Source organism: Athene cunicularia (genome assembly GCF_003259725.1).
Source record: "Athene cunicularia isolate RWA chromosome 1 unlocalized genomic scaffold, athCun1 chr1_part1, whole genome shotgun sequence".
NCBI classification, from domain to species: domain Eukaryota; kingdom Metazoa; phylum Chordata; class Aves; order Strigiformes; family Strigidae; genus Athene; species Athene cunicularia.
Genome location: NW_020799091.1, coordinates 56312865 through 56338654, shown reverse-complemented (window position 1 = coordinate 56338654; position 25790 = coordinate 56312865). Strand labels below are relative to the sequence as shown.

Genomic DNA, 25790 nt, shown 5'->3' with positions numbered 1-25790 from the left:
TGGTTGGGGTTTTTTTGTAGAAAGCATCCAAAGTGAATTCCACTTTGGATACATGAGCTCAGTGAACAGCAGGAAAAAAAAAAATAAAAAAAAGCCAAACATTATTTACATCTCAGTATCTTGGGGTACAGTAAAAACAACTTATGAGAAATGTTTTTTCCCCACTTTCTTTTGCTTTTTTTTTTTTTAATTTATTTTTTTAAAAACTGTTACTCTTCTTGTGTTGGTTTGTGTAACTTGTCAGGCTCACATTCCTCAGAATTTCTTGCAAAGACTTGCATAAACTTACTACTAAAACCATCTATTTAAGAAAGGGGCCTCCTTATGGCCAGAACAGAGCTTGCCACACTGTGCAGTCAATGGAGCACCATGAAAACCACCTATCACATTCCTGTCTTCTCCTTCCATAATGCCACCAATATACAGGGAAGCTGGACTGTATCTTTTCTCAAACAGATAATCTGAAGAGTAACGGAGTAGGAGGAATTAGCCCAGTACCTTCTCAAGGGGCAGCTAAACAAAATTGTTGCACTATGGCATACAGATGAAAGTTAAAGTTCATTTCCTTTGCCAAACAAAATAGAAAGCAGAGCAGAAAATGTTATCTCACCTCTGGCACATTACCTACAGACAGCATAGACTCCAGAAATCTATACAACATTCCCCTAAAATGTAATTCAAAGCCATATTTGATGACTGATACATATTTTGAAGCTTTTATTATTTTCAGCTTCAGAAAAAAAAGTCCCTGAGAAACTGAACTTCATTCTTTATCCACTTCACTCCCACATACAAAATTATGATCTAAATTCCATCTGTAATGTGATCGGCTCAACTCCACTGTCTTCAAACTACACCTTTCCAAGCCTCTGAAGGCAAAAGAATTGCCCAAGTACAGCAATCCAGAAAATAGCTTTCAATTTTTAAAATTTTGAGATTTAAATTAGCCTGCTTTTAATTTTTACTACTACATCTCAACATTTGTTAATGATGCTTTTTGTGATTTAGTTGATGGCCAGTCAATTCTGTGAGTGAGACATTAAAGAAAAGGCTGGTCAAAAGCTTTCATGACACATCTTTTCTGAAGAGACTCTCTGAAACGTTCATACATTGATCCCATCGCCTTCTGATCACTGGTTTCGCAGATTAGCACTATCAGTTAACTAAATGTGGTGCTCAAGTTAAAGGCCAAACATAAAGATAACTTGAAAGTGTTTCAGTAACTTGTAAAGGAAAGCATCTTACTGATGTTCAAGCAATGTTCATTTATTTTACTTAATCCCTTTCACCTTTTTAAAGAACTCTATTTGAAGTCAAACATGAAAAGACATTTTTCCACTTTCATTGTTCCTAGCCTAAGGAAAAGAGAAGATGAGAAGAAAATGTTATCAACTCTTCTTTTATCATTTACTGTTCTGAACTTATTTACCACTTTTTGCAATTTAAGATATATTCTGAAGACTGTCCTTCATAACTGGGAACGGCTTCTTCCTCCTATCTGAAGAAACTTGGCTCCACTCTTCCCAGCAGCCTGTATTCCAACAGACACTTTCAATTCATTTTCTATTACAACGGCAGTGTTTGAGAATTGAGTAATTTCTATTTCAGTTCTTATAACTGATTAATGTTCTATGGGAATAGAGAAAAGTAGATTACAATATTTCCACCTGAGGAACAATCTCATCAGATTGAAATATTCAGAAATCAAGGAAAACAAAATGACATTATCGGGGACTGGAAAAAAAGATTCATATGCCAGTTGTTGACCAAAGCTTTATGCCATCATCGCACCTCGAATTCTGGCAACATATTAATGGTAAGATAGCTATACCTACTTGCACTACACTACCTGGAACACAACAAGAACTTGTGTATCAGTACAGAGCTGTGTTTCAGGCAGAGGAAGCTAGGCTGCAATTAAATTATGAACAATTTATGTTCACACAGAGCAATGTAAGGCCTATGTTTTCCATTAGGTTTGATGGAATAGTAACACATGTATCTCAAATACAGGAAAAAGTGAATTGAGACACCATATGCCTTGTTTTACTGCCCTGTAACGCGAAGTATGTGAATATATGCACTTGCTGGTTTGACTAAACCAGAGAAAATAAAAAGGCTCTGCTATTCTAGTAAATAAGGAAATAAACCAAGAGCATTAAATGTGGCAAACAGAAACTCCCTGTGGTTGACCTCTGTAAGAAAGTTAGGGAATTTAATTTCTGCACTTTCTTAAAAGAAACAAGCCTTATTCAAAGTACATCTGCAAACAAATTAGTTATGTAGACAATTTTCAACCATTCTGAAAAGGATGCTAACAATACAAATAGTCAGAAGAGCCAGGAGCATTTTGACTTCCTAGCTTTCCACAGTGGCTCTTACTAAAGACCACCAAGAGACAATCACTTTACCTTCCTGCCTCATTTTTGATGAAAGAACGCCAGAAGTACTGATATCCTTAGAGGATTGTCTGACATTCTGCTTACATCTTGTGAAGCAGTTTTAACATATAAGGCTATATAAAACACTTAAATGACTATTAGCAGTACAACAGTGTATGAAAGACTGATGGGGCAAGAATAAAGAAATACATTCTTTTTGAGAAATAGGAACCACAAAAGATATAAGACCCAAGATTTATTTTTCCCATAATTTAATATAATCCTTACAGAACATATATCAATACCTGCTGCTGCCTTTGCCGCCTCATTTGGGCAACCTGAGACATCATGATTTGACGATCCAGTAACTCCATCCTCTGCTGCCTCTGGATATCAACTGTTGCTCCCATTCCTACTTGAACTTCATTTGTTGGTTCCGCAGATGAGAAGATTGGTTCAAGAGTCCAAGAAAAGATCTTTGCTACCCAGCTGGGTACACAAAGAATTCGATGAACTTTTAATATACTGCTATTGTAGCAAATCCCAGAAACCTAAAACCAAAAATGAAATGTTAAAAAAACCCCACCAAAACAAAAAAAAAACTTAAATGCACCCAATTTACTTTGTATTTAGCTGGAGATAGCAGTTTCCAGTCTTTCTGTTTTTTAAAGCACTTTTTATTGTATTTACCCAGAGTTCTCAGTCAAGAATCAGAGAAAGAATAGGGGATTTCTTTACTTCCAACTTCCCCACAACTATAGACTATCACTTTTTAAAATCTGTGTACTGCATTGCCTGTGACTCAGAAAGCTGCTTGGGGTTTTTTGTTCATTTCAGAATTTGAGTCCAAACCAAGTGACCCTTTCTCAGGTCAAAATTCAAACAAAATTTTCATTTCTAATAAAGGAACTGGTCAGGGTATGCTGCATGCTGACCTGAGAAGATTAAGGCTGCCCCTGAGGATGCTGAAGCACTGTAAACACTCCTTAAAAAAAACAACCCCCTTAAGGCTTCTGCTCCCACCACCCAAGTCTGTCCTTCTAGTAAAAACAAAAGCAAAACAGCCAATTTGAAGGTAAGTCTAAGAGTATGCACAGAGTTATTCCAAAAGCATCCCATCTACCTTCTAGGATTAAAAAAAAAAAGTCAAAACCAGTTCATTAAAAACGGTGATATTGAAAAAGCCAGCTTTTGTGATGCCTTCTCTCATCTATAAGAAAAATACCCATTCTCTGTGTTCATGCTCATGCTTGCCTTGGGGCTTGATTTAATTTCAGATTCAGGAGGAGCACCAGAAATCCATGCACCCCATAAATGATCTACAGTCATTGCTCAGCCATCATTTTAAATCCCATTACAAAGCTCTAGCACTTGAGCCCGAAGTGGTACAGCAGAAAGGCCAAAGTTCTTGCACAAACTGAGTGTGCATTCTGCTTTATGCCACATTTCAGTATTTGTGACTATTTATTGTCTGTTATGCCACAAGAATTACGCTATGACAACAGAGTGAAATGAACAGAAAGAGATAAGAACCCCTCAAAAATCCATAAACATACCTAAACAATGCAATTATGCTAGAAGCGATGTAAAAACTCCACATTTGGGCTATATATTTTTGGATATTTATTTTATCTCACTGACATTTGTATAATCATACCAAATGCATTGCTGCATATATAAAGGGATATAGGAAAATTCAACGTTCTTTGGGAGGGGGATAATTTTCAGATTATTTACAAAGTTATTGTTATTCAGTGAGATAAGGAGACTTCTAGCAAAAATACATTCTGTTTTGGGAAACACTGATTTTCACCTTATTCTACTTTGATTTTATGACTGCTCTCAGGGTTGAATGTAACACCAAACACAGGCTACCATTCTAAAATGAGAAAGAACAGTTTTAAACTACCCTTAACTCCTTGAATCATTTTGTGCTATAAGGATGGAGGTAAATGGGATGGGATAAGAGGAAGGCCATAACATCTGGCATCATAGTGAAGGCTAACTTTAATAAAAATTTTCTGTATTCAAAGAAACATCCTCACTGGACTCTAGGAATGACAGGGCACTGGAACAGAAACTGCTTCATGACCTCTGAAATTCTTTCCTCAGCTCTAGTGAAACTGTTCCAGATTACTGTAAGCCCACAACCAAAACTTGTGCACATCAAGTGGAAACTGAGATAGAACTATAACAGCCAGAGAATAAGTGGAGGAAAATCACATCACTTCTGCAACTCATCTACTTTTGGCATGTAGTACTTGAATATCTACCTAGCAAGGTCTCTCAGAAGCTAACCACCTGGTTCCAAAAGAGTTACGTAGATAGGCCTCTCATTCAAGAAAACCTAGATTGTAGGGCTACCAGGAAGGTTACGTTTTTTTGAGCAAGAATTACTGAACCAGGCTGCAAATATTATGTATACATTTAATCTGATGATTTCTTAGATACAAAATGCACAAGCAGCACCAGAACCTACAAGTGGTCTTCCTTCCTCTCACCTTGTATTGTTCAGCTATGGAGCCAGGCCCCCTCTTTGGTCCAAGGGATTCTGCATTCCTGGTTAAAGAGGTGTAACCAGGCAAGGAAAGTGCTCCTGCTTAAACTACTTTGTCCAAACAGTATTCCCTCACTTCTTCCAAATGTCTCTTCCAGCTACTGCTTTCTGCTCACTCTTATCACCTACAGTTCTTTGTTAAGGTCTAGTGTTTTCAGGGTACTCTAAATCTTGAACAGGTTCAAAAAGTCACAAGAACAAAACAAAGCAAGTGCTGATAGGAAAATCTACATCTCTCTGAATGTATGACAAATCTTGACACGTGTCTGAACACATTAACCACAAACAGAATCATTCTCTTATCAGCTCAAGATAGAAAATACAGCAAAGAGATAGCAGCAGTATGTCTTTAGTGTCAGTACTTTGGGACTTGTTTGTCTCAGAAGGGAAAGTGCTGCAAGCACCAACTGGTAGCTGCATAAATAAAAGCATTCTCAGATTTTTCTAAGTAGAGATGGCTAGTCATAGAATCATAGAGTCACTTAGGTTGGAAAAGACCCGTAAGATCATTGAGTCCAATCATTAACTTAACTCTGCCAAATCCACCACTAAACCATGTCCCTAAGTGCCACATCTAAATGTCTTTTAAATCCCTCCAGGGATGGTGACTCAACCACTCCCCTGGACAGCCTGTTCCAATGCTTGACAACACTTTCAGTGAAGAATTTCTTCCTAATATGCAATCTAAACCTCCCCTGATCCAACCTGAGGCAGTTTCCTCATGTCCTATTTGGGAAAAGAGACCAACACTCACCTCGTTACAACCTCTGTTCAGGTAGTTGTAGAGAGCAAGTCATTCCAGAGCATTTAATGAGGAAAGAAAGGCTTTATAAGGCTAAAAGTCTGTTAACACTGCTAAAATCGATAATGGCACCTAGCACTGTGTGTGAGACTCATACATGTAGCTCCCATCTGCCTTCCTAGCTTACTGAGCTCACTGGAGTAGCATGCCTGGTCTGTAGCCAATGTACCAGTTGCATTGGGCTGTCTTCTCTCTCCTTGCTGCTCCTCAGCAGCAGACTAGTGTCTTGGCCCCTCCTTGTCCTGCCTTAGACAGAAACTCATTGCATAACCCAAATGTGTGGACTTCTGTCCTCACAGAGCAGGAAGTTGAGAAGTCAGACAATATAAAGTTCACAGTAAAATCTAAAATAAAAAGCATCTGGTGAAGGAACAAGACAAAACTGTGTGGGAATAGCAGAAAAGAGGTGTATCTTCTGCATATAGCTGCCAAGAAACTTATTGTGGACCAATAATTGTTCAGAGCAATCACATGAGACCGCAATTCATCACAAGTATAAACAAATGGAATGACAGACTCAATGGTGAAGAGCACCAAGTGTACAGTGGCAATCCACCTTGTTACCTTTACATCTGCCAGGATTTCAGTGTCACTCCCCTTCCTCTCTCCCTTGATTTACTATTTCAATTATAAAGCTATTAGTTGTAAGTATAAGAAACCTTAAACGCTATGCTTGGTTTTAACAAATTTTCCAGAAGTTTCAGCTAGTGCGGAAGAGGTACCTATTTGCATGTTTCCAATAAACCCAGAATGGAGACACTTGTAGTTAAAATAGGACTTGTGATTCAGTCTGGTTTAGAGTCATACACTCATCTTAATGTCAAGTATTTCCAAAGAACTTCCCCTTTATCTGGCTCATATGCAGAACTTGATATATATAATTTAAAAACCCCCAAGCCTTGACAAAGTATAAAGTAACTTTTTACAGTGTTTTTGTAACAGATATGTAATGAATTTCTAGTGTTTAAGAAACTAAACCAACTTTGTTTGTTCAACAAAGATAAGATGATTTCATTATATCCCAACTTCAGCACTGTAACCTCAAATTAAAGGACTACTTCCCCCAAAGAGATGAGCCTCCAGAGTATTTTAAAGTCACCATAGTGCTGCACTTAAGTTCACACTGTTAGAATGGAGAATTTTTGGCTGGCAATATAAAATGCATCTTAATTGTTTTCTGTTAGTCACACCATCATAACCTACAGCCTCATCTACCACATCATATAAGACACAATGCTAAGCAGAGGAAATGGAGTATGCTGGAAATTTTCTGGCATGCTGCAGGAAAAAGTGTTCTTACATTTTTTTCAGTTTCTGAACATCACAGCTTACTACTGGTCCTTCACATGAAGTTTCCTAACCTCTTCCCACCCTTGTATAAAGCCCCACCTCCCCTCCTGTTCCCCCGTGTCCCTTTGAAGTTGTACACTTTTTAAAAAAAGGAAGTAGCTGTAGTTTCTCTTTTACATTAGGTAAACCAAACATGGAAGCCCTCCAGTATTTCACACAACAAAGACACATATGCTCTGCTACTGAGATATTTAAAATCACTATACTTGATTAACACTAAAAAAGGAAATCAAATGGACAAAACATTAGGCAGATTGGTGTAGAAAATGATGTTTAAAGTTATTTTGCCTAATGGTTAGAACTTGACAGCAAATAATTATTTTCTTCTGAGTAACTGAAATATATTCATCATATGTATTCAAGACTTCACTATTTTCAATAACAAACTGAAAGCAAACAGCAGTATTCTTAAGGTGAAGTGAAATTTTTATTCCTATTTGATCTGCTTTATCCTTAGTATATTCTGAATACTATACAACTAGAATCAAAACAAGGGGTTAAATTTTGTGTTGAGATTCTGTATTTACCTTGATTAGAGAAACACATTTAACAAACCAAGAGAGAGTGTGTGAAGACCACCCAACAATAAAATAAAACCACTACCCATGTATTTTCAACTTGTAATTATAACCTGCAATGTAATTAGAACACAATAGTTTATTTTGTTTGGGTTTCCTTTGCAGAAATAGTTACTAAGAGTATAAACTGCCTTTTCCAATAGCTAGCTTGACAGAAAAGTAAGATTATAATAATAATAATAATAATAATAATAAACTAATACTCCTCAATTTCCTTCCCAGTTGACTGGTCTCATAAATTTTCCATATACCTTGAATTTTTTTCTTCAGAGTCCATCAATGCTATGGTCAGGTGCAATCATTATCAGGTCTCAATCATTCTTTGTCTATGTGTAAGCATGACTGTACTGACATTTTAGCACAGTACATCTGCTGTGACCTAAGGATGGGTTCCCTCAGGTCTCTGCTAGAGTTCTGCAGGCAACTGTCATCATATTGTTAACCAAACGTCTTTACACAGAATACACAGGAAGACTACGGCAAATGTGGGCCCTCTCCAGAAGGAAAGGGGAGACCTGGTTACCTGAGACATGGAGAAGGCTGAGGTAGCCTTTTTTCCCCTCAGTCATCACCAACAAGGGCTCCAGCCACACTGCCCAAGCCTCAGAAGGTAAAGACAGGGACTGGAAGAATGAAGAACCACCCACTGTAGGAGAAGATCAGGTTTGAGACCATCTAAGGAACCTGAAGGTGCAACAAGTCCATGGGGCCTGATGAGTTGCATCCGTGGGTCCCGAGAGAACCAGCAGATGAAGCTGCTAAGCCAGTATCCATTGTATCTAAGAAGTTGTGGCAGTCTGGCAAAGTTCCTTGTGACTGGAAAGGTGAAACATAACCCCCATTTTTAAAAAGGGAAAAAAGGAAGACCTTAGAAACTATAAGCCAGTCAGTCTCACCTCTATGCCCAGCAAGATCATGGAGCGGATCCTCCTGGAAACTATGCTAGGGTACATGAAAAATAAGGAGGTGACTGGTGACAGCCAACATGGCTTCACTAAGGACAAATCATATCTGATAAATATGGGGGCCTTCTATGACGAGGTTACCATGCTAGTGGATAAGGGATGAGCAACTAACATCATGTACCTGGACTTGTGCAAGCAAAGCATTTGACACTGTCCTGCACAACATCCTTGTCTCTGCATTGAAGAAACATGGATTTGACAGATGGACCACTCGGTGGATAAGGAATTGGCTGGATGGTCGCATTCAAGGAGTTGTGCTCGATGTCCAAGTGGAGACCAGTGACAAGTGGTGTTTCTCAGGGGACAGTGTTGGGACCAGTGCTGCTTAACATCTTTGTTGGAGACATGAACAGTGGGATCGAGCGCAGCCTCAGCAAGTTTGCTGATGACACCAAGTTGTGGTGCGGTCAACATGCTGGAGGGAAGGGATGTGCCATCCAGAGGGACCCGGTACAGGCTTGAGAGATGGGCCTATGCAGACCTCATGAAGTTTAACAAGGCCAAGTGCAAGGTCCTGTGCATGGGTCAGGGCAATTTCAAGCACAAATACAGGCTGAACAGAGAATGGATTGAGAGCAGCACTAAGGAGAAGGACATGGGAGTGCTGGATGACGAGAAGCTCAACATGATGTGGTAGTATGTGCTCACAGCCCAGAAAGCCAACTGTATCCTGGGCTGCAACAAAAGAAGTGTGACCAGCAGGTCATGGGAGGTGATTCTCCCCCTCTACTCTGCTCTTAGGAGACCCCACCTAGAGTACTACATCCAGCTCTGGGGTCTCCGGCATGGACCTGTTGGAGCAAGTTCAAAGGAGGTCCACAAAGATGATCAGGGGGCTGAACACCTCTCCTATGAGGACAGGCTAAGGGAGTTGGGGTTGTTCATCCTGAAGGATAGAAAGCTCTGGGGAGACCTTATAGCACCCTTCTAGTACCTAAAGGAGGCCTACAAGAAAGCTGGAGAGGAACTTTTACAAGGGCATCTAGTGATAGGACATGGGGTAATGGCTTTAAACTGAAAGAGGGTAGATTTAGATTAGAAGTAAGGAAGAAATTTTTCAATGTGAGAGTGGTGAGACACTAGAACAGGTTGCCCAGAGAAGCTGTGGCTGCCCCCTCCCTGGCAGTGTTCAAGGCCAGGTTGGACGGGGCTTTGAGCAACCTGATCAAGTGGAAGGTGTCCCTGCCCATGGCATGAGGGTTGGAACTAGATTTAAGGTCCCTTTCAACCCAAACTATTCTGTGATCATGACTGGATTTATCTACCCCAACAAACACATCTCTAACTTAAAAGCCTACTTATAAGCTATTGTTTAAAGTTGGTTTCATAGCCAACAGAGAGAAATGGGCACTGTTAAGATGTGACTCATCCTATGGCAGATGTCTTCAAAGTACACACCCAGGTAAATTACTCTCATGGATTCCCTCTCTAAACAATGGTAACATTGCAGCCGCGATGAGTACAAGTATAGGCTAGAAAAGCTTGACAGAAGCAATCTACCTCTTACTGAACCAGCTGGCACATTTGACCAAGTAGAACAGATTTTGGGCACACAAACTCTGCCTCAGATCTGAGAAAGAAACTGAAAACTAAAATCCATTTTTCTACAGGATCTCAGAATCTGTGAGTATAAAACAGAAAGTATCTTATGACATATTATTACCTTCTCCCCTTCTTTCCCACTACTTTCTCCCTCCAGAATTGGAAATATCTGTATCTCCCTCCTCCCCGAACAATTACAACCTCACTTTCACACTAACATCCCCTGTATGCCAGATGAATCAACTACTTTCTTCTCAGATACTTTAAGTGATGCAGGAGTAACTGTTGTCAGCTTAGTCAGCTGTCATATGCTTACATGTAGCCATTCAGTCACGAGCAAGGTGTCTAAACTCCCAGCACGGAGGAGGTTAAGTCAATACCGTCAGCAGAACATAGAGACACTCATCTCAAATTAAGTCACCTACAGTCACTCAGCTGCCATTGCCCACATGCAGATACCTCATGTTAGTTTTGAGTGGGATTCAGCAGATCTGTTAGCTTATATATGGATATCTGCACCTGTCCTAAATGTAGGAGACACACTGATAGACAAGGCTTCTTTTCCATTCCGTAATCTCTGTTATTCTATTGCTTCAACATTTCTTATTTCAGGCTATGCACTTCACACGTACTGAGCTTCCCAAACTGCGTTGCCAGCAGGTCAAGGGAAGTGATCCTCCCTCTTGTCTCTGCATCAGCAAGGCTGCACCTGGAGTACTGTGTCCAGTTCTCACTCCCTGGCACAGGAAAGTCATGCACTTGCTGGAACAAAGCCAGTGCAGGGCCATAAAGATGATCAAGTGACTGGAGCATCTTTCACATGAGGAGAGGGTGAGAGAAGTTGGACTGTTTGGCCTGAAGAAGAGAAGGCTCAGGGGAATTTTATCAAAACATATAAATGCTTGAAGAGAGAGAATGAAGAGGAGGGGGGCAGACTTTTCTCAGTAGTGACCAGTGACAGGACCAGAAGCAATGGGCACAAACTGAAACACAGGAGGTTCCCTCTGAACATCAGGAAACATTTTTTCACTGTGAAGGTGATCAAGCACTGGTAGGTTGCCCAGGGAGGTGGTAAAGTCTCCATTCTTGGAGATATTCAAAAGATGTCTGGACATGGTCCTGGGCAACTAGCTCTGGCTGGCCCTGCAGATGGACCAGATGTCAACCTCAGTGATTCCGTGAACTGTCTTAGTACTTAGTATTTAGTGGGAAGTTCTATGAGCAAAAAGGAATCACACCAGTTACACATAAAATATGCTATTATTTAGGAAAGTATGTAAGTATAGGCAGAATTTTTAATAAGTGAGTAGTCTAGCTGATATTAGCAATACTACTGATACATACACTGTAAAACCAATGTCAAATACAGAAATTACAACTCAAATTCCAAAAAGTCATTAGCAAGATTGTCTTAAAATCATAAGGGTTTAAAAAAAAACCCAACCAAACAAAAAACCCCACAAAACTTTCCTTCATGATTTCTAAGCCTTTGGGACATTCTTCTGGATTCTGAGGCAGTAGTTTGCACAAGAATTAAAAGCTTATTTTACTACTATGAAAGCTGACATTCCCACACAATCTCTTGACTACTTGAGCTAGGACTTCAAGAAACACTGACTAGAAAAAGAAGAAAAAATAAAAGAAATCAAAAGTGTTGGTAATGTTTTCTGTATTTTTACAAATTTTTCTGAAAAAGAGCTGGATTTATCTATATAATCAAAAAAAGACCGTGTAGTACTGGTGCTTTAATTTTAAATATCAGGTCTTGAAATGCTATCCTGGTCAGTATTTTTTTTTCCCCACATCTTTTATACAGTAAAATCTTTTGCTGCAGTTTTTAGAATGTAATACTCAGTAATGTGCAATATGATCCAGCAGTAGAATAAAGACCTCTATCAGGACCTATGCAAGCGCCCTAGCATGGTGCTCAAGCCTGAACTAGAAATCCCAGCTCATAAAGTAGGCAGAGCAAGCACAACTCTCCACAGAGCAGCCCAATATATCCAGAGCAACACTTGCGCAGTGTTGGATGGGATTTTTTGATCATGTGGTCAAAAGACACTGGGTAATGAGCTGAAAAATTTTATTTTGGCCTACTGCACTGCTGGCACATGTGCTCACGGTTAGCTGAACAGCCAATGGCAGTTCCAGCTCCAATGAAGCACAATGATTTCAAAAACAAAGGCTCAAATACTAGTTGCAATTAAAGATATCAGGAGGAAACCTTTAAATAATCTATGTTCTCAGACTTATTTAAATTTTCTTAGCTATTTCTTCTAAAAATTACATTTTTTACTACTGAAAATGATAAAAATATGTTCTCCTGTGATCATCCAATGTTTCCACAAAATGAAAGACTTAAATTAAAAATTAAAAAAAAAAAAAAAGAGAAGGCTACAATGTACTTTTAAAACTAAAGTTTAAAAGATACCGTTAGGGATACCCCTCTTCTGTGTCAATTTTTCAAGTCAGAAATGCACTGTGTAGTAGTCTGTTACAAGACACTTGGATGCAAACAAGCTCAAAATGAAAAAATAGCAATGACAGGTTTTTTAAAGTGCTATTGATGTTATTGTGAGTACGCTAGATTTTACTTTATGCAATAGCAATTCTCAAACCAGTAACACAATGTAATTACTTCTCAATATTGTTTTGTTTAAATTTCATACTTCTAATAAGTTTTGCCTTCACTATAGCTTTTCATAATTCCAAATTTAAAAGAATGAATTAAAAATGGGATTTCAGTTACTGCAAATAATTAAATTTTATCTACCCTGAACTCCAGTTCAAATAGTGTTTGGCTATAAATCAACAGCATAAAACCCCATATATTTAAAAAAAATTATCCAAACTCAATCATATTAGACTGACTCTCTTCTGTGTCACCAAAGCACTATCACAAGACATTCAACTAGATGTAAGTAGATTTACCTGAATCACCATTTATAATTACACAATTACAAAGAATATCTTCGGAACATCATATTTTGACGTTGACTAGAGATCTACATAAGACTATATAACAAAGATGAACCGGAAGATCAAGAAGGACACATGACAGAACATGAATGTGGAGGTAACTGCATACTACATTATGAGGTTCTTTCTTCAAGAAAGTCAGCACATACCTAATACTAATTTTAAGTATGAAGAAAGGATGATATTTTAAGTGTGAATACTGCATTGTGGGGTAATACAAATGCTTCTGCATTGCCTTCAAAACATTTTTTAAAACAACGAAAAGAATTCAGTAAGGATTATTCAAAATCACTTAAAAGATGTGGAAGAGGAAGAACACCAACAAGAAAATCAATGACTCTTAGGTCTGATCAGATATTAACTAAATAATTGTATTTTTAAGACAAGAACTAAAAAATTGAAAGTCTGGTTTAAATATTTTTCACCCCAGCCCAATCACATCTTATGCTATAAATGCTGATCCTAAAGGACAGAATTCACTATAGAAAAACATCTCATCTGAATGAATAACAAACAGAAGAGATGAATAACGTTCTTAACAGAACTGAGAACAATCCAAAACATGTTCAGAAGCATTTAACAACAGATATCTATAGTCTGTAAAAACAAGTTAGCAATTTCAAAATTACGAGTAAGAACTAAAGCACTCAAAAATCAGACCTGAAATGAAAACCATGCACTCAACACTGTCTGAACTTTCTTTGAAGTACATGCTCTAAATTACAGATTCCTTACAGTTTTCCAATATCTAAAGTATAAAAAGTGCAACTTTTCAGACTACCTGAGAAAAGTAAAGTAAGCATCATGTATTTACACAGCATATTTCACACAACGTGCCAGCAATTGAAATTACCAGGCCCATACTGACATACCAAAAGAACAATAATTGTGAGGTAATCCAGTTTCATCTGGAGAGTAAAAAAGCCTCCTTTAAGAGCATATTCCTATGCTGATTCAGAATTAGAGATCTAGGAGGATACAGCTTATGGCAAAGAGAGACACTGTAGACATTTTGTATTCCAATAACAAAACATGTGCTGCCATCTCAGTAATTGAGAACAATCCAAGTGTCAAACTATAATTGTCTCAAATTCTTTGTCACAGGAACATTACATCAATGCCTACCCGCATACATAGACTCACACATGCTCGCAAACACATTTACACATTTCTGTAATGATGGCATTGCTCAAAACCACTGAAAACAAGAACTCAAGGCGGTACAATTCCCAGTTGCTCTGCAGCCTGCCCGGAGTTCAGAAGGAAGCATTAGCAAGGATGAACACAAAACCCAATCTTCAGTGCCACATCTTGTACATGAAAAGTCAGATCTCATTTAGTCTAAGAGTGTTCATTACATGTTAAAATATAAATTGTGAAAATTTAAATAATTCTCACACGGTAAAGAGAAAGTAGAAACTGACAATTCAGAAATCATGCCAGTACCATCCATTTAATACTCCATATAAGCAGAAGTGCAACAAAAGCTAAATTGCAGAACAGCATCATATACAGTCATATGAGTGTCTAAGTGATCTTTAGAGCTAAAAATACAGACAGCGAAGTGTCTAACAGGCAATGAACTAGTGACTAAATATCACACCTAGCTGACTTGGTATTCATGCATTTCCTCAGCCTTTTTGTACAAATACATGAAAATTTCATTCAACAAAGATACAGATGTTAGAAAATGTCAAGAGCTGTAAAGAATTACAAAATTACCCTTTGTAATTCTAGCAACATTGTTGGAATGACTTAACATTGATTTGACAATCTATGTATTTCTGTAATTGTACATATACATATGTTATCTAGTAGCTACACTTGTAGGGCTAAAACGTGCCTTTACAGTGTTTCATATCCCTCTTCAGATTATTTAATATATTGTGAAACTTTACTCCTTTATCAAGTTTTCTCAAAAGATGCTAAAATATAATTTCTAATAGAGGAGAAAAAGAGACTACTTATTCATAGATGTGCAACAGATATGCTGTGTAAAAAATGGTGGAAATTCATAACATGAACTTCTCTCCAAATAGTAGCACTTACTACAAAACAGCAGAATGCAGCTCTCTGCTTGCTGCAGAACAAATTGAGACTGAAAACACATCATCACTGATGATGACTTAATTCATGCTGACTGAAGCAACATGAAAACTTCAGAATATTTTTTAAGCCTTCCTGTGACATAGGGAAAGCTCAGTTTATTCCTATTGACTTATTCCTATGCAAAACATACTGTCAACCTGCAACTGAAAAAAAAGGTCACTTATTAAAAGAATCCTAAGAAAGTTGCATAAAACTGTACACTAAAAGGGGATTAAAATAAGACCCTCATAACATATTATGAAAAAATATATATTTGAGCCGTTCTTTATAAGTCTGTATAACCAAGTTCCTGCCACCAGGAAATAGGTAGTTAAAATGCCTTTCCTTTTCTTTCCTTTCCTTTCCTTCCCTCTCCAATGAACACCTGTTCAAAAGGAAGGGCTATTAAAAGAGCCAGAAGAGTAACAGGAAGGGTACTACGTTTGGAGGAAGTCACAGATCCTTATGCGGGCATAGAGGCTTGGGCAAACCTCCAGGAGGAAGAAATTCTGGTATGTTAGCTGCACTGTTTTCATCAATGCTCATGATCAGACCTAATTGCCGAGCAGACTTCACTATTTACTGCTCTGTCACCCTCATTAGTTATCCTCTGAGCTCACAGAATATTTTGGAACAGTCAATGAAAATGGTAAGAGACCAAACTACTGAGTTAAAACAGCTATATGTGAAGTCTTCACAGGCTTTTCACTCTTGAGCTCACTGCAAACTCAAATTAGTAGGTTCTGAATAGCAAGGGCACAATTTAAATTCTTAAAATTGTGTCAACTTAATAATGAGCTTCTTTGGAAGAGGTGGCATTTTCAATGTTTGAAAATCAGACAGTATTTTGGACCAAGAACTCAAGAGTACAAGCTCCTAATTTCTAAGTTTTAAAAATTTTAAAAGGACCTTATCAGTATCTAACAATCTCAAAGATTTAGTACAATCTGGTTTAGCACTAAGTGCCTTAGTTCTAAGAACAGAGTTGGAAAGGAAAAAGACAGACCACACAGACTTTATCTGACTGGTGTGAAGAAAGTGATTTTGCACCCTTACTGCCATTATTATAGTGAGAAACAGCTATACTACACATGTCCTGGGAGAACAGCAAAACATGAAAAACTTGTTACAGCAAAACTGTTAAAAGCTGCTTTTTGGAATAAAAGCTTGAGGCTTGCTGAAAACTAAAAAAAAAAACCCCAAAGCAACAATAAGGTAAACATTTCTACCATTTCCTCAATAGTGTCATTTATAGTTGTGGGTCTAAAGCTATATCCATGGCAGTAAAATTAATTTCAGGGGGTCAGAAAGCAATGGCACCCTGCAAATATTAACCAGCTCTTTTATTGCCTGTCAGTTCATAGCCAGCTAGTGCTTTACACCTTTGGAAGTTAAAGATGAAAGCTTTCTACTTACCATCACAAATAAAAATATTGGTCACTAATTTCTGTTCTTTTTGAGTCCAAATATACTGCACTGATAGTATACGTAACAGAGTGTTTTAAGCAACACATGATTTTTAAAACAGTAAGACTTACCAATCCACTTAAGGCTAAAATCCAGATGTAGGAACCGGAGGTTAAGAGCTAGAAGACAAGAGTAGTGATTTAAAATTTTAATTTTAAAGCTGTTATCTGAACTACTATGTTGTGATATTATATAAGATATGTAGTTATCATGACAATGGGAGGTCAGACATTTATGTCTGTGAAAATTCAGTTTAACATTAAAAAAAGATGTATTCCAGAAGTAGCAGAAGTGGAAAGAACACAGGGATCCAACAACTGTTGTCCTTCTACAGAACAATACATTTTATTTTCATATAGCTTACTAAGTATAACAGGATGTCAGTTATAGGCTGCACAGAAAAACAAGTCTGAAAGATAGACTGAAGCAAAGGAAATGACTCAGCAGCAACAGGAGAAGAGTTCCAAGCAGGGCAGGCTGTGCAAGTGAAGCTCTCAGACATGCAGTCACAGAGAGACTAAGCATGAGCATCAAAATTAAAGAGATAAAGTTCTCACCCAGTGGTACATTTGTCAATATGAAATCACAGTAATAGGTTGGAGTGACTTTAAAAAAAAAGCCTGATAAGTCAACAGGGCAGCCCACCATTTCTAGTAAAGTATGTGATTAATCCCCTGGAGTTGGTTAATACCAACTGGAAAAATGGGCTGAAAATTAGACTGATACTTGTTACTGAAACAGTTCTGCACAATGCTGACTGAATCATGAGAAGACCTTTTTTCTCTCGACTTCTGACTACAGAAAGAGTGACGTAAGGGCAGAGTTTACAAATGAGAAGAATGCAAATGATTTTTCCCTCAGCCTCTGTGTGACAGCACCAACCATTCTGTATGCAGCAGGGACGATCCAGTGATTAGTAACAGCAGTGATCTGTATTGAAGGTGGTGGTGTATGAAAGCAAGAGGCAAAGGACACGATGGAATAGAGCTCAGACAATATCATGGCTTTCCCAAAGACTGGAATAATAGTGGTATTGATGGGTTCGGAAAAAGAGGAAACAAGATTTCTGCAAGATCGAGCAAATAAGGTGCTGGAGCACAAACTAAAGGAATCCAAAGGCTGAACAACGAAAGGGATGAATGAAATGTTCATGTGGATTATGAGTCAATAGTCTGAAACTGACCGTTCATTCTAAAATACTCTCTACCACACTTCACATAAGTATGGTGCTTTCCGTTGCTAGTGCCAGAGCTATTTTTGAGTCTCTGGAATATATAAAAATGAGTATAATTTCTCATAAGTTTGTACATCTCCTGTTTCATAATTCAAGTTGTGACACAAGTGTCCATTCATTTTTAGGCTGCTGGGGGTTTTTTGTTGTTGTTTTTTTTAAGAATTACTGCCTTTCTGTACCAAGTACCTATATTTTTCCACTCAACATAATACTACATGATATTGCTGTGCTCTATGTTATACTATTTTAAGTTACCTGTCACATGGCAATGCTTGATATAGAAATAATATTAATTTATATAAAAGTGGAATTCAGCCAAACCCTTGATTATTTACTGACTGTCTTACCATAAAAAATGCTGTATTCTATGGCTTTGTTTGAGCTCTAACAGACAAGGGGAAAATAAATAAAATCAAGAATATAAGAAAATCAGAAAGGTGAGAGATACATATGCCTTAGTATTAGGTTCTGTTTTCATCTATTTTCATCTAGCTCATTTTGTTGACAAAAAAAAATATTGTAGCATTTTCTATTATATTTTCCTGTGCAAGACGATGAAGACAGAAGACAAAAGAAGAACCCACTTCAGCATGTAGAAATGCATACTAGCAACACATTTTTCAATATTTTAGCTGATGGGACAGTCACTAGCTGCAATATGTGGAATCACACACATGAAAGGATCAAAATTCATTACAGATACATACAAAAATACTAACTACTACATCAGTAATTCATTAAAAGGTAAACAAGCAAGTACATACCATACCTGTAAACCCAATATGTAGACCAGTGTCTTGTTTGTGATAGAAAAATGGCCTAGTACTTGTGCCACTTGCACTCTTGGAATGGAGGAATAAAATGGTACAAACAAAGCAAACACAGGACCCAAGCTGCAAAAAGAAAGATACACTTGGTTAATACGAATTATATATATTAGCAACAGTAGTATAAAACAAGCAAAAGTGATTAGCCCTAAATACATAACAAAATGTAATACCACGTTGCAAACAAAGAACTTCCTTGGGAACCAACAATTAGATAACTTGAGGCATTCAGGATAATAGACTCATTAGCAAATAAGAAGAACACATGGCAAAAAGTATCTTATTTCCAAATATTTAGGACTGGAGGCAGCAGAGAAGGCAACTTATTTAGTCTAACAGCATCGAGTGTTTATATGAAATACAGCACATAAAAAGAACAGCAGTAGTCTGCATCAGAATGATTCACAGTGACAAATGGCAAGGATTATACCTTTCCCAAGGTTATGGAAAGCACTTCACTTACAAAGTTAAGCTCCTATTATTTACCCAGGCGTAAGGTGTTAGAGGACTGCCAACAGACTTATTGAAGACAGACAGTTTAACTTTTTTGCCTTTGCCAGTGACTTTTGAGGCCCTAGAAATAACTAACTTTCTGCAGGGTTTTCACCTTAAATCACAGCACAAGATGTTTATTACTTTCTAAACTGGAAGCAGTTTCATAGAATTTAAGACTGAAGCACCTTTTCCAATGACCAGATACCTAGACTGAAATTGTGAACATAAACTGGTGCATTTCATCCATATACCCAGATACAAAGCCTGTGTTCCTCATGCTAAAACACTCAGAAAACTAAACCGTTTATTAAAGACAAGAGGAGAGACCACAGCAAAACCAACGGCAAAGGCATAGATATGGGAGATTCTACAAGAAAAATACTTCCTAGGATGGAGAAGTAAAAAAGGTCGCTTCAGGTAGACACAACCGGCTCCACTGGCAGAACTGTGGTGGCAGTGAGCTCCAGGCAGCAAGATGCAGGCAGCAGGAAGGGGGAGGCTATCAGCAAAGTGCACATCTCCCCCAGCCGAATCCTCGCCCATAATTCCGTGTTGCCTTGTGTCCGACAGGCGTGGGGTGCTGCACGGGGTAATATTTCACTGCTCACCAGCTTATCAAAACCTTCAAGAGTTGCCGTTTCTACAGGCTTTTATGTGAAAGGGATCTCATGCTCAGTGGGAATTCTGCAAACAGCACAAACCAGGACCTAAATAACTTAAAATGTTCACTCAAAAATACATTTCCCTTCCGGAAGAACTACTGATAGGAGTAATACTAATGTGAAATGATGGTCTGAATATTAAAACTTCAGTTTCCTGAATAACTGCCAAATGCAACACCCACAGCTATGAAAAAAACCCTTCAAATATTGTTTTTACTCATTTAATGGGCTGTGGCTTAAGAGCATTTTGTTATCATTTTGTTTGTTATATTTGAAGTTCAGCTTGCTGAAAAGCTTCTTCTCTGAGGACTTAAAATACTGTTTAATTATAGAATCAGTTTTAGTATCATCTGTTAAACACACAGTCAGATGCACTTGAATGTATAGAGAATGCTAACTCAGGAACTACTGAAAAATGTTCAATTTTGCATATAATCCTTCTTACATAAACAAAAAACACCTGTATAAACACACAAAACACATTCTTAAAATAAATTCAAATTATTTAAGTTGTAGCAGTCAACAGGCACAGCTGTAAGAGTGCCACATAAAAAAATAATTCTTCATCAGAAGTGCTTCCATTGTAGACAATATTCCTTGAGGTAAATCAGGTTTTATAAGAGAGAATAAAAACATAGGAAAAAGATCTTTTCCCTTCTTAGAACAGTAATTTTAAATTATTTCTTTCTACTCTTATTCAATGACCTGAGGCAGTATCAAAATTGTGGCATGCTTTTCAGGTTTTATTCCTCCTGTGATAGTGACTCAGACACAGAGATTTCACATGTAAGAGTGCACTTGATCAGAAGATGGGAAAATACATAAAGGAATTTCCCACTACTGCAAGTGCCTTTTAAAAAGAGATTAGAGAATGTTGAAACGTTCCTTAAATGTTGATATTCACCATTAATATCAACAGAGAACACAGAAATCACCACCCCAGTCCAGGGGAGCGATCCATGTAATTCAAAGTCCAGTATCTGACACTGCTCAGTACCTGACAGTCTAGAGGAGCTAGAGGAAACCTAGTGATGGACCTTTTCTCCTGAAAGAGTAAGTTTTTGGGCACCACCGATGTTTGCCTCCAAAGACATCACTTTTTGGTTTTTTAGACAGAATTCAGTATAAGTATTATAGAAATATCCATTCAGGTATCTTCTTTTGAAATTACAAAACTAGTGCCCTTCGCAATACTTTGTGAAACTCATTTGTACAGGTGACTTCACTGTGTGAAAATTCATTCTGTACTCTGAAAATTTCAATCAATCTTTCCTGTTGCCTTTGGAATTTTCTATACTTTACTCATACCTCGGTTTAGAATACCTATATGGAGATACTGCCTACCTACAGCAGGTCTGTCAGTGAAGTTACCTACTTAACAATAGTCAAATATGACTGACAGTAGGGGAGAACAAAAGGATGGCTAAAAAGGGACCTAGTGACAAAGGGCATGAAAAAAGCCAAGGTACTTGATGCCTTTTTTGCCTCAGTTTTCACTGGTTAGTTTTACCATCAGGCCTCTTAAGTCTCTGACCCTCCTGTGGGACTGGAACAAAATCTGCTGTAAAGGAAGACAGTTGGGAAGCTCTTGAGCTCAACTGGCCATACAGGAGTCAACAGGACCAGGTCAGGTATACCTCAGGGTGCTGAGGGAGATGGCTGATGTTACTATGACTGAAACACTGAGGTGATCAGGGCAGGTTCCTGATGACTGGAAAAATGCAGATGACATACTCATCTTCAAGGAGGGCAAGAAGAGGATTCAGGTAGCTATAACCCTCACCTCTGTCCATGGGAAAATTACAGAACAAATCTAGAAGCCATTGCCAGCCACATGACGGACAAGGCAATTGTTAATATCCCATATAGATTTACCAAGGGTGACTCTGGTGCTGTGGACAAGGAAGGGGAAGGCAGAAAATGTTGAACACTCTGACTTGAGGATGGCCTTTGACTCAGTCTCCTCTTGTGTCCTTGAAGAAAAACTGGGGAGATAGGGACTAGGCAAGCAAATTTGAGGGAAACTGGCTTTACTGCAGGACTTGCAGGGTTCTGACCAGCAGTACAAAGTCCAAACATCAGCCACTTACTAGCAGCTTCCCTCAGGGATCCACACTGGGGCCAACATTATTGTCTTAATTAATGACCTGGATGATGGGACAGAGTGCACTCTCAGGAAGTTGGTGAATGACATCAAATTGAAGGGAGTCGTCAACACTTTGGAGAGCAGGGCTGCATTCAGGTATTCCTTGATGAGCTGGAGAAATGGGCTGACAGGAACCTTATGGAGTTCAACAAAAGCAACTGTGGAATTTTCCTCCTGGGTTGGAGTAACCCTGTGCAATGGTATAGACTGGCTAGGAAACAGATTTGCAGACAAGGAGCTAGAGAATCCTTTGAATGTTAATCAGCAGTTTGCCCTTGCAGAAAAGGTTACTCACATACAGGGCTGCATTATCAAGCGTGTAGTCACCAGGCCAAGAGAAGTGATTTCTCAGCACTTCGAAGCCTGAACCTGAATCATTGTGTCCACTTTTGGGTTTCTAGCTTCAGAAAAGGCATTGATATATACTGGAGCAAGTCTAGCTGGGGGTAATGATGGTCCAGTACTGTTCCAGGTTGCCCAGGGCTAGAATCTCCATCCTCAGAGATACAGCCTGGACACACAGCTCTAGGTAACCTGCTCTTGTTGGACATGCTTTAAACCCAGAGTTGAACTAGATGACTGCTAGAGGTCCTGTCAAACCTAAGCTACTTTATTCTGTGAATAAACCTTGTTCCTGAAGCTCATAATTACTGGAGGGATTTCTGTTCCTGTATTTCTCTAGACAGGCACAAACATCCATCCATGTCCTGTAAATGAAAGGACTGGTTCTTAACTCTTTTAATTATATTTATTAATTGTTTGATAACATACAATCAGATTCAACACCTACAACTTGAAAACATACTCTTATAGAAGGACTACTTCAATTCTCTCTTTTCTTCTTGTTTTCACTTTTCCCCTCATCCCTTTTAATCTCCTTTCCTATACTTTCTCTCCTTTGCCAGACACTTTTGCCCCAGCCCTTTGTTTATTATACTACGAGAATATCAGGAAAACCCTTTCAAGTGCCATGATTAACTTCTACTAGAAACTTGAGACGTTTGTTTGCAAAGAAGGGCCAGAGACACAAATACATGCTGACTCTCAACTGAATTTATGCTCACTTCATGTTTAAGAAGTTAATTTCAGCCATGTGGGTTAGAAAATAAAATTTTCAAACAAAACAGAAAACTCTGAAACCTGAAAGATTAAATTCTAGACTTAAACACTCTATATGGACAACATGTGCATCCCAAAGGTGTACTATAATAGCAGGCTCTACAACAATTATACACTCATTTCGAAGAGCATGTTAAATTTCAACATTTGCAGTGAAAAAGGAACACATCAGACCAGATGGGAACACTCTACATTGTACAAAGTGATGAGACTGATTTTACACAGAGAAAAAAAACAACTTGAAGAAACAATAATCTTGAAAAAAATAAACCAGAGATGTAGAAACTACTGGCAGAGAAGAATCAAGGGCAAGTACTTCTCATAAGAGAAACATGCTACTTAAAGTTTAAAAGGGTGAATATTAAATTAAATAAAAAAATTTTAGCATTAATAAATATATGCACAAAATACAGAAAAATGGTTCTAAAATGTATGAACAAATGGGTAGAAAGTGAAATGTTACTTCTGCAAAAATATCTGCTGTTGTCAATGGAAGTTCTGTAGGATTAAACTTGCAGAAATAACCTGCTATTTTACTGAGAATGACTCACTACACTTACTAACTGTGGTGCCGTATTTTTTTTCATTTAACTTCATGAAAACATTAACCTGACAAGTTCACAACCATGTACTTTTTGGGAACTAAAAATATCAGTTACAAAAGCAGCTGCAGATAGAACATGTAAACAATGTCTGTAATTCAAGTTACTAAGCTACTTCAGTGCTCTGCATTCTGACAGGCTGCCTAGACACTGTCATATTATGCTTAAAGTGCCAGGCTTTATTCTGAAAATGTTAAACATTTTCAATAGCATTCCTTAAAATTAGGTAACTCCCTGGAATATGACCACCCTTGATAGCTGGGATCCTCTGCCTGAGGGAGCCCAGGACTCAAAGGAACCATCTATTGCATCCAACCCTTTCACTACAGGTGCACAACACCCCAGTGCCTGAGGCCTCTCAATACCAGCAAAAGCATTAGGGTACATTACCCCAGTACTCATGTATCCAACTGCCAGTATTTCACAGGAGTGCAGGAAGAAAGTGGAAACAAAAAACCCAAGACAAAACTTGAAGTTGTGCATCTTGAGGGACAGGTTCCTCCTGTCCATGGATATCTCAGCAGAATCACTGCAACTTTGGGTCCATTAATATAAGACCAATCAACAAACCAACTACTTTACAATCCCCTCATGAAGACAGAAGGCAGAGACTTACCTCTCCTAAAAAAAAAGCTTTAGTTTTTAATGCCAAGACTATCCAACAATTTATTCTGTAAACTTCCCAGGTCCATTGTAAACCAGTTACAAGTTCCTTTCCCTTCCCACTGGTGAGCTAATCCAGGCCTTTCTTCTTCTACTGGCTAGAATCTTTCTTCCAATTACAAGTTTAATTTATTCATCATTAAAAAGATGCTAATATATGTAAAAAATATTCTTTAGCTTGTTCAGATCAGTTAATTCTATCTCCCCTCGACCTTTGTTGTGCAAAGCTGACTTATGGTACCTGACCATTTCTAGTCTACCAGCCTGCTGCTGCTGTATACAACATAAAATTTCTTCAGTTAGGCATTCACAATATACTGCTCGCAGGCAAGCAATTACTGCAGACCATCAAAGAATTATTCAGCTTGCAGCACTATGAAGATTTTTTTTTTTTTAAAAACCAAGGCCCCTGTGCTTTATTTAATTTACGATTAGCATGCTGCCATGCATGTGAAGGCCAAAGTATGGAGATACAGATGAAACCAATGGAGTGGTACAGGAATGGCTGGCCAAACCCTGTGCCAGAAATGAGTGCAGTGTCACAGGGACAACTATTTATCCTTAACTGATACGTTATTAATGCCAGCTAGGTGTTAACAGAGTTAGCTACCCATGCTTACCCACTGACAGTTGCTGCTCTGCATAAGATGTCTGCAGCAAGTAATTGATGGTGACAGCTTACCAGGTAGCTTTGCTTTCATGACTTACCATAACAACCAAACAACAGTTTGAATTCAGCAAGGGAGAGGAGCTTGCACCTTTCTGAGAGGCAGGGGCTCCCAGTGAATCCCATATTCAACTAAATCTTGCACAGAAACTGGAGCTAGGCAGAACACATATGAAGGCACAAGGAAACGTTGAAGCGATTTAGACGGTGAAGTATTTTGTTGAGGAGGCACAGTTCAACAACTGTATTGACATATTTAATGTCCTAAATTAATCTAAGATTTAGTGCTTGATTTCTTCTTCTTTATCTAGATTAACCTAAAACATTTTATTTGACCTCAGCAGTTACCATGATTCACTGGTGAGTCATCATTTACTGTTCCTCTAACTCAAGTCAGTTGAGAAATCATGTTTGTCCATAAAAAAAGACAAGATTCAGCTACAGGTTAGTTCTAGACACCTGACCTGTCTCCCAGAAAACAAAATTAGTTTTGGAAGGAAAGGCAGTTTCGCAGTTAAGAAACAGGCTGGATGGATTCATTTTCTGTTTTATTGATAAACACCCTATGTAATCCAGAAATAATTTCTTACCTTGGGTAGTAGCTCTCCAGATATGGAATTGTAAAGCTAAAGCCAGTACCATTTGTAAACTGCTCAGATAGAGTAG

General features: G+C 38.2%; 1 protein-coding gene across 1 annotated transcript in view; it reads right to left on the bottom strand.

The window, feature by feature from the left end:
* The window catches only part of UBAC2 (UBA domain containing 2), a 91313-nt gene that overhangs the window by 17772 nt on the left and 47751 nt on the right, over positions 1-25790 (bottom strand). The window contains exons 5-7 of the mRNA XM_026845653.1: positions 18713-18836; positions 16781-16828; positions 2687-2932 (exon numbers count right to left, since the gene is read on the bottom strand). Coding sequence (XP_026701454.1) covers positions 2687-2932; positions 16781-16828; positions 18713-18836 — 418 coding nt within the window. The remainder of the gene's footprint in view (positions 1-2686; positions 2933-16780; positions 16829-18712; positions 18837-25790) is intronic.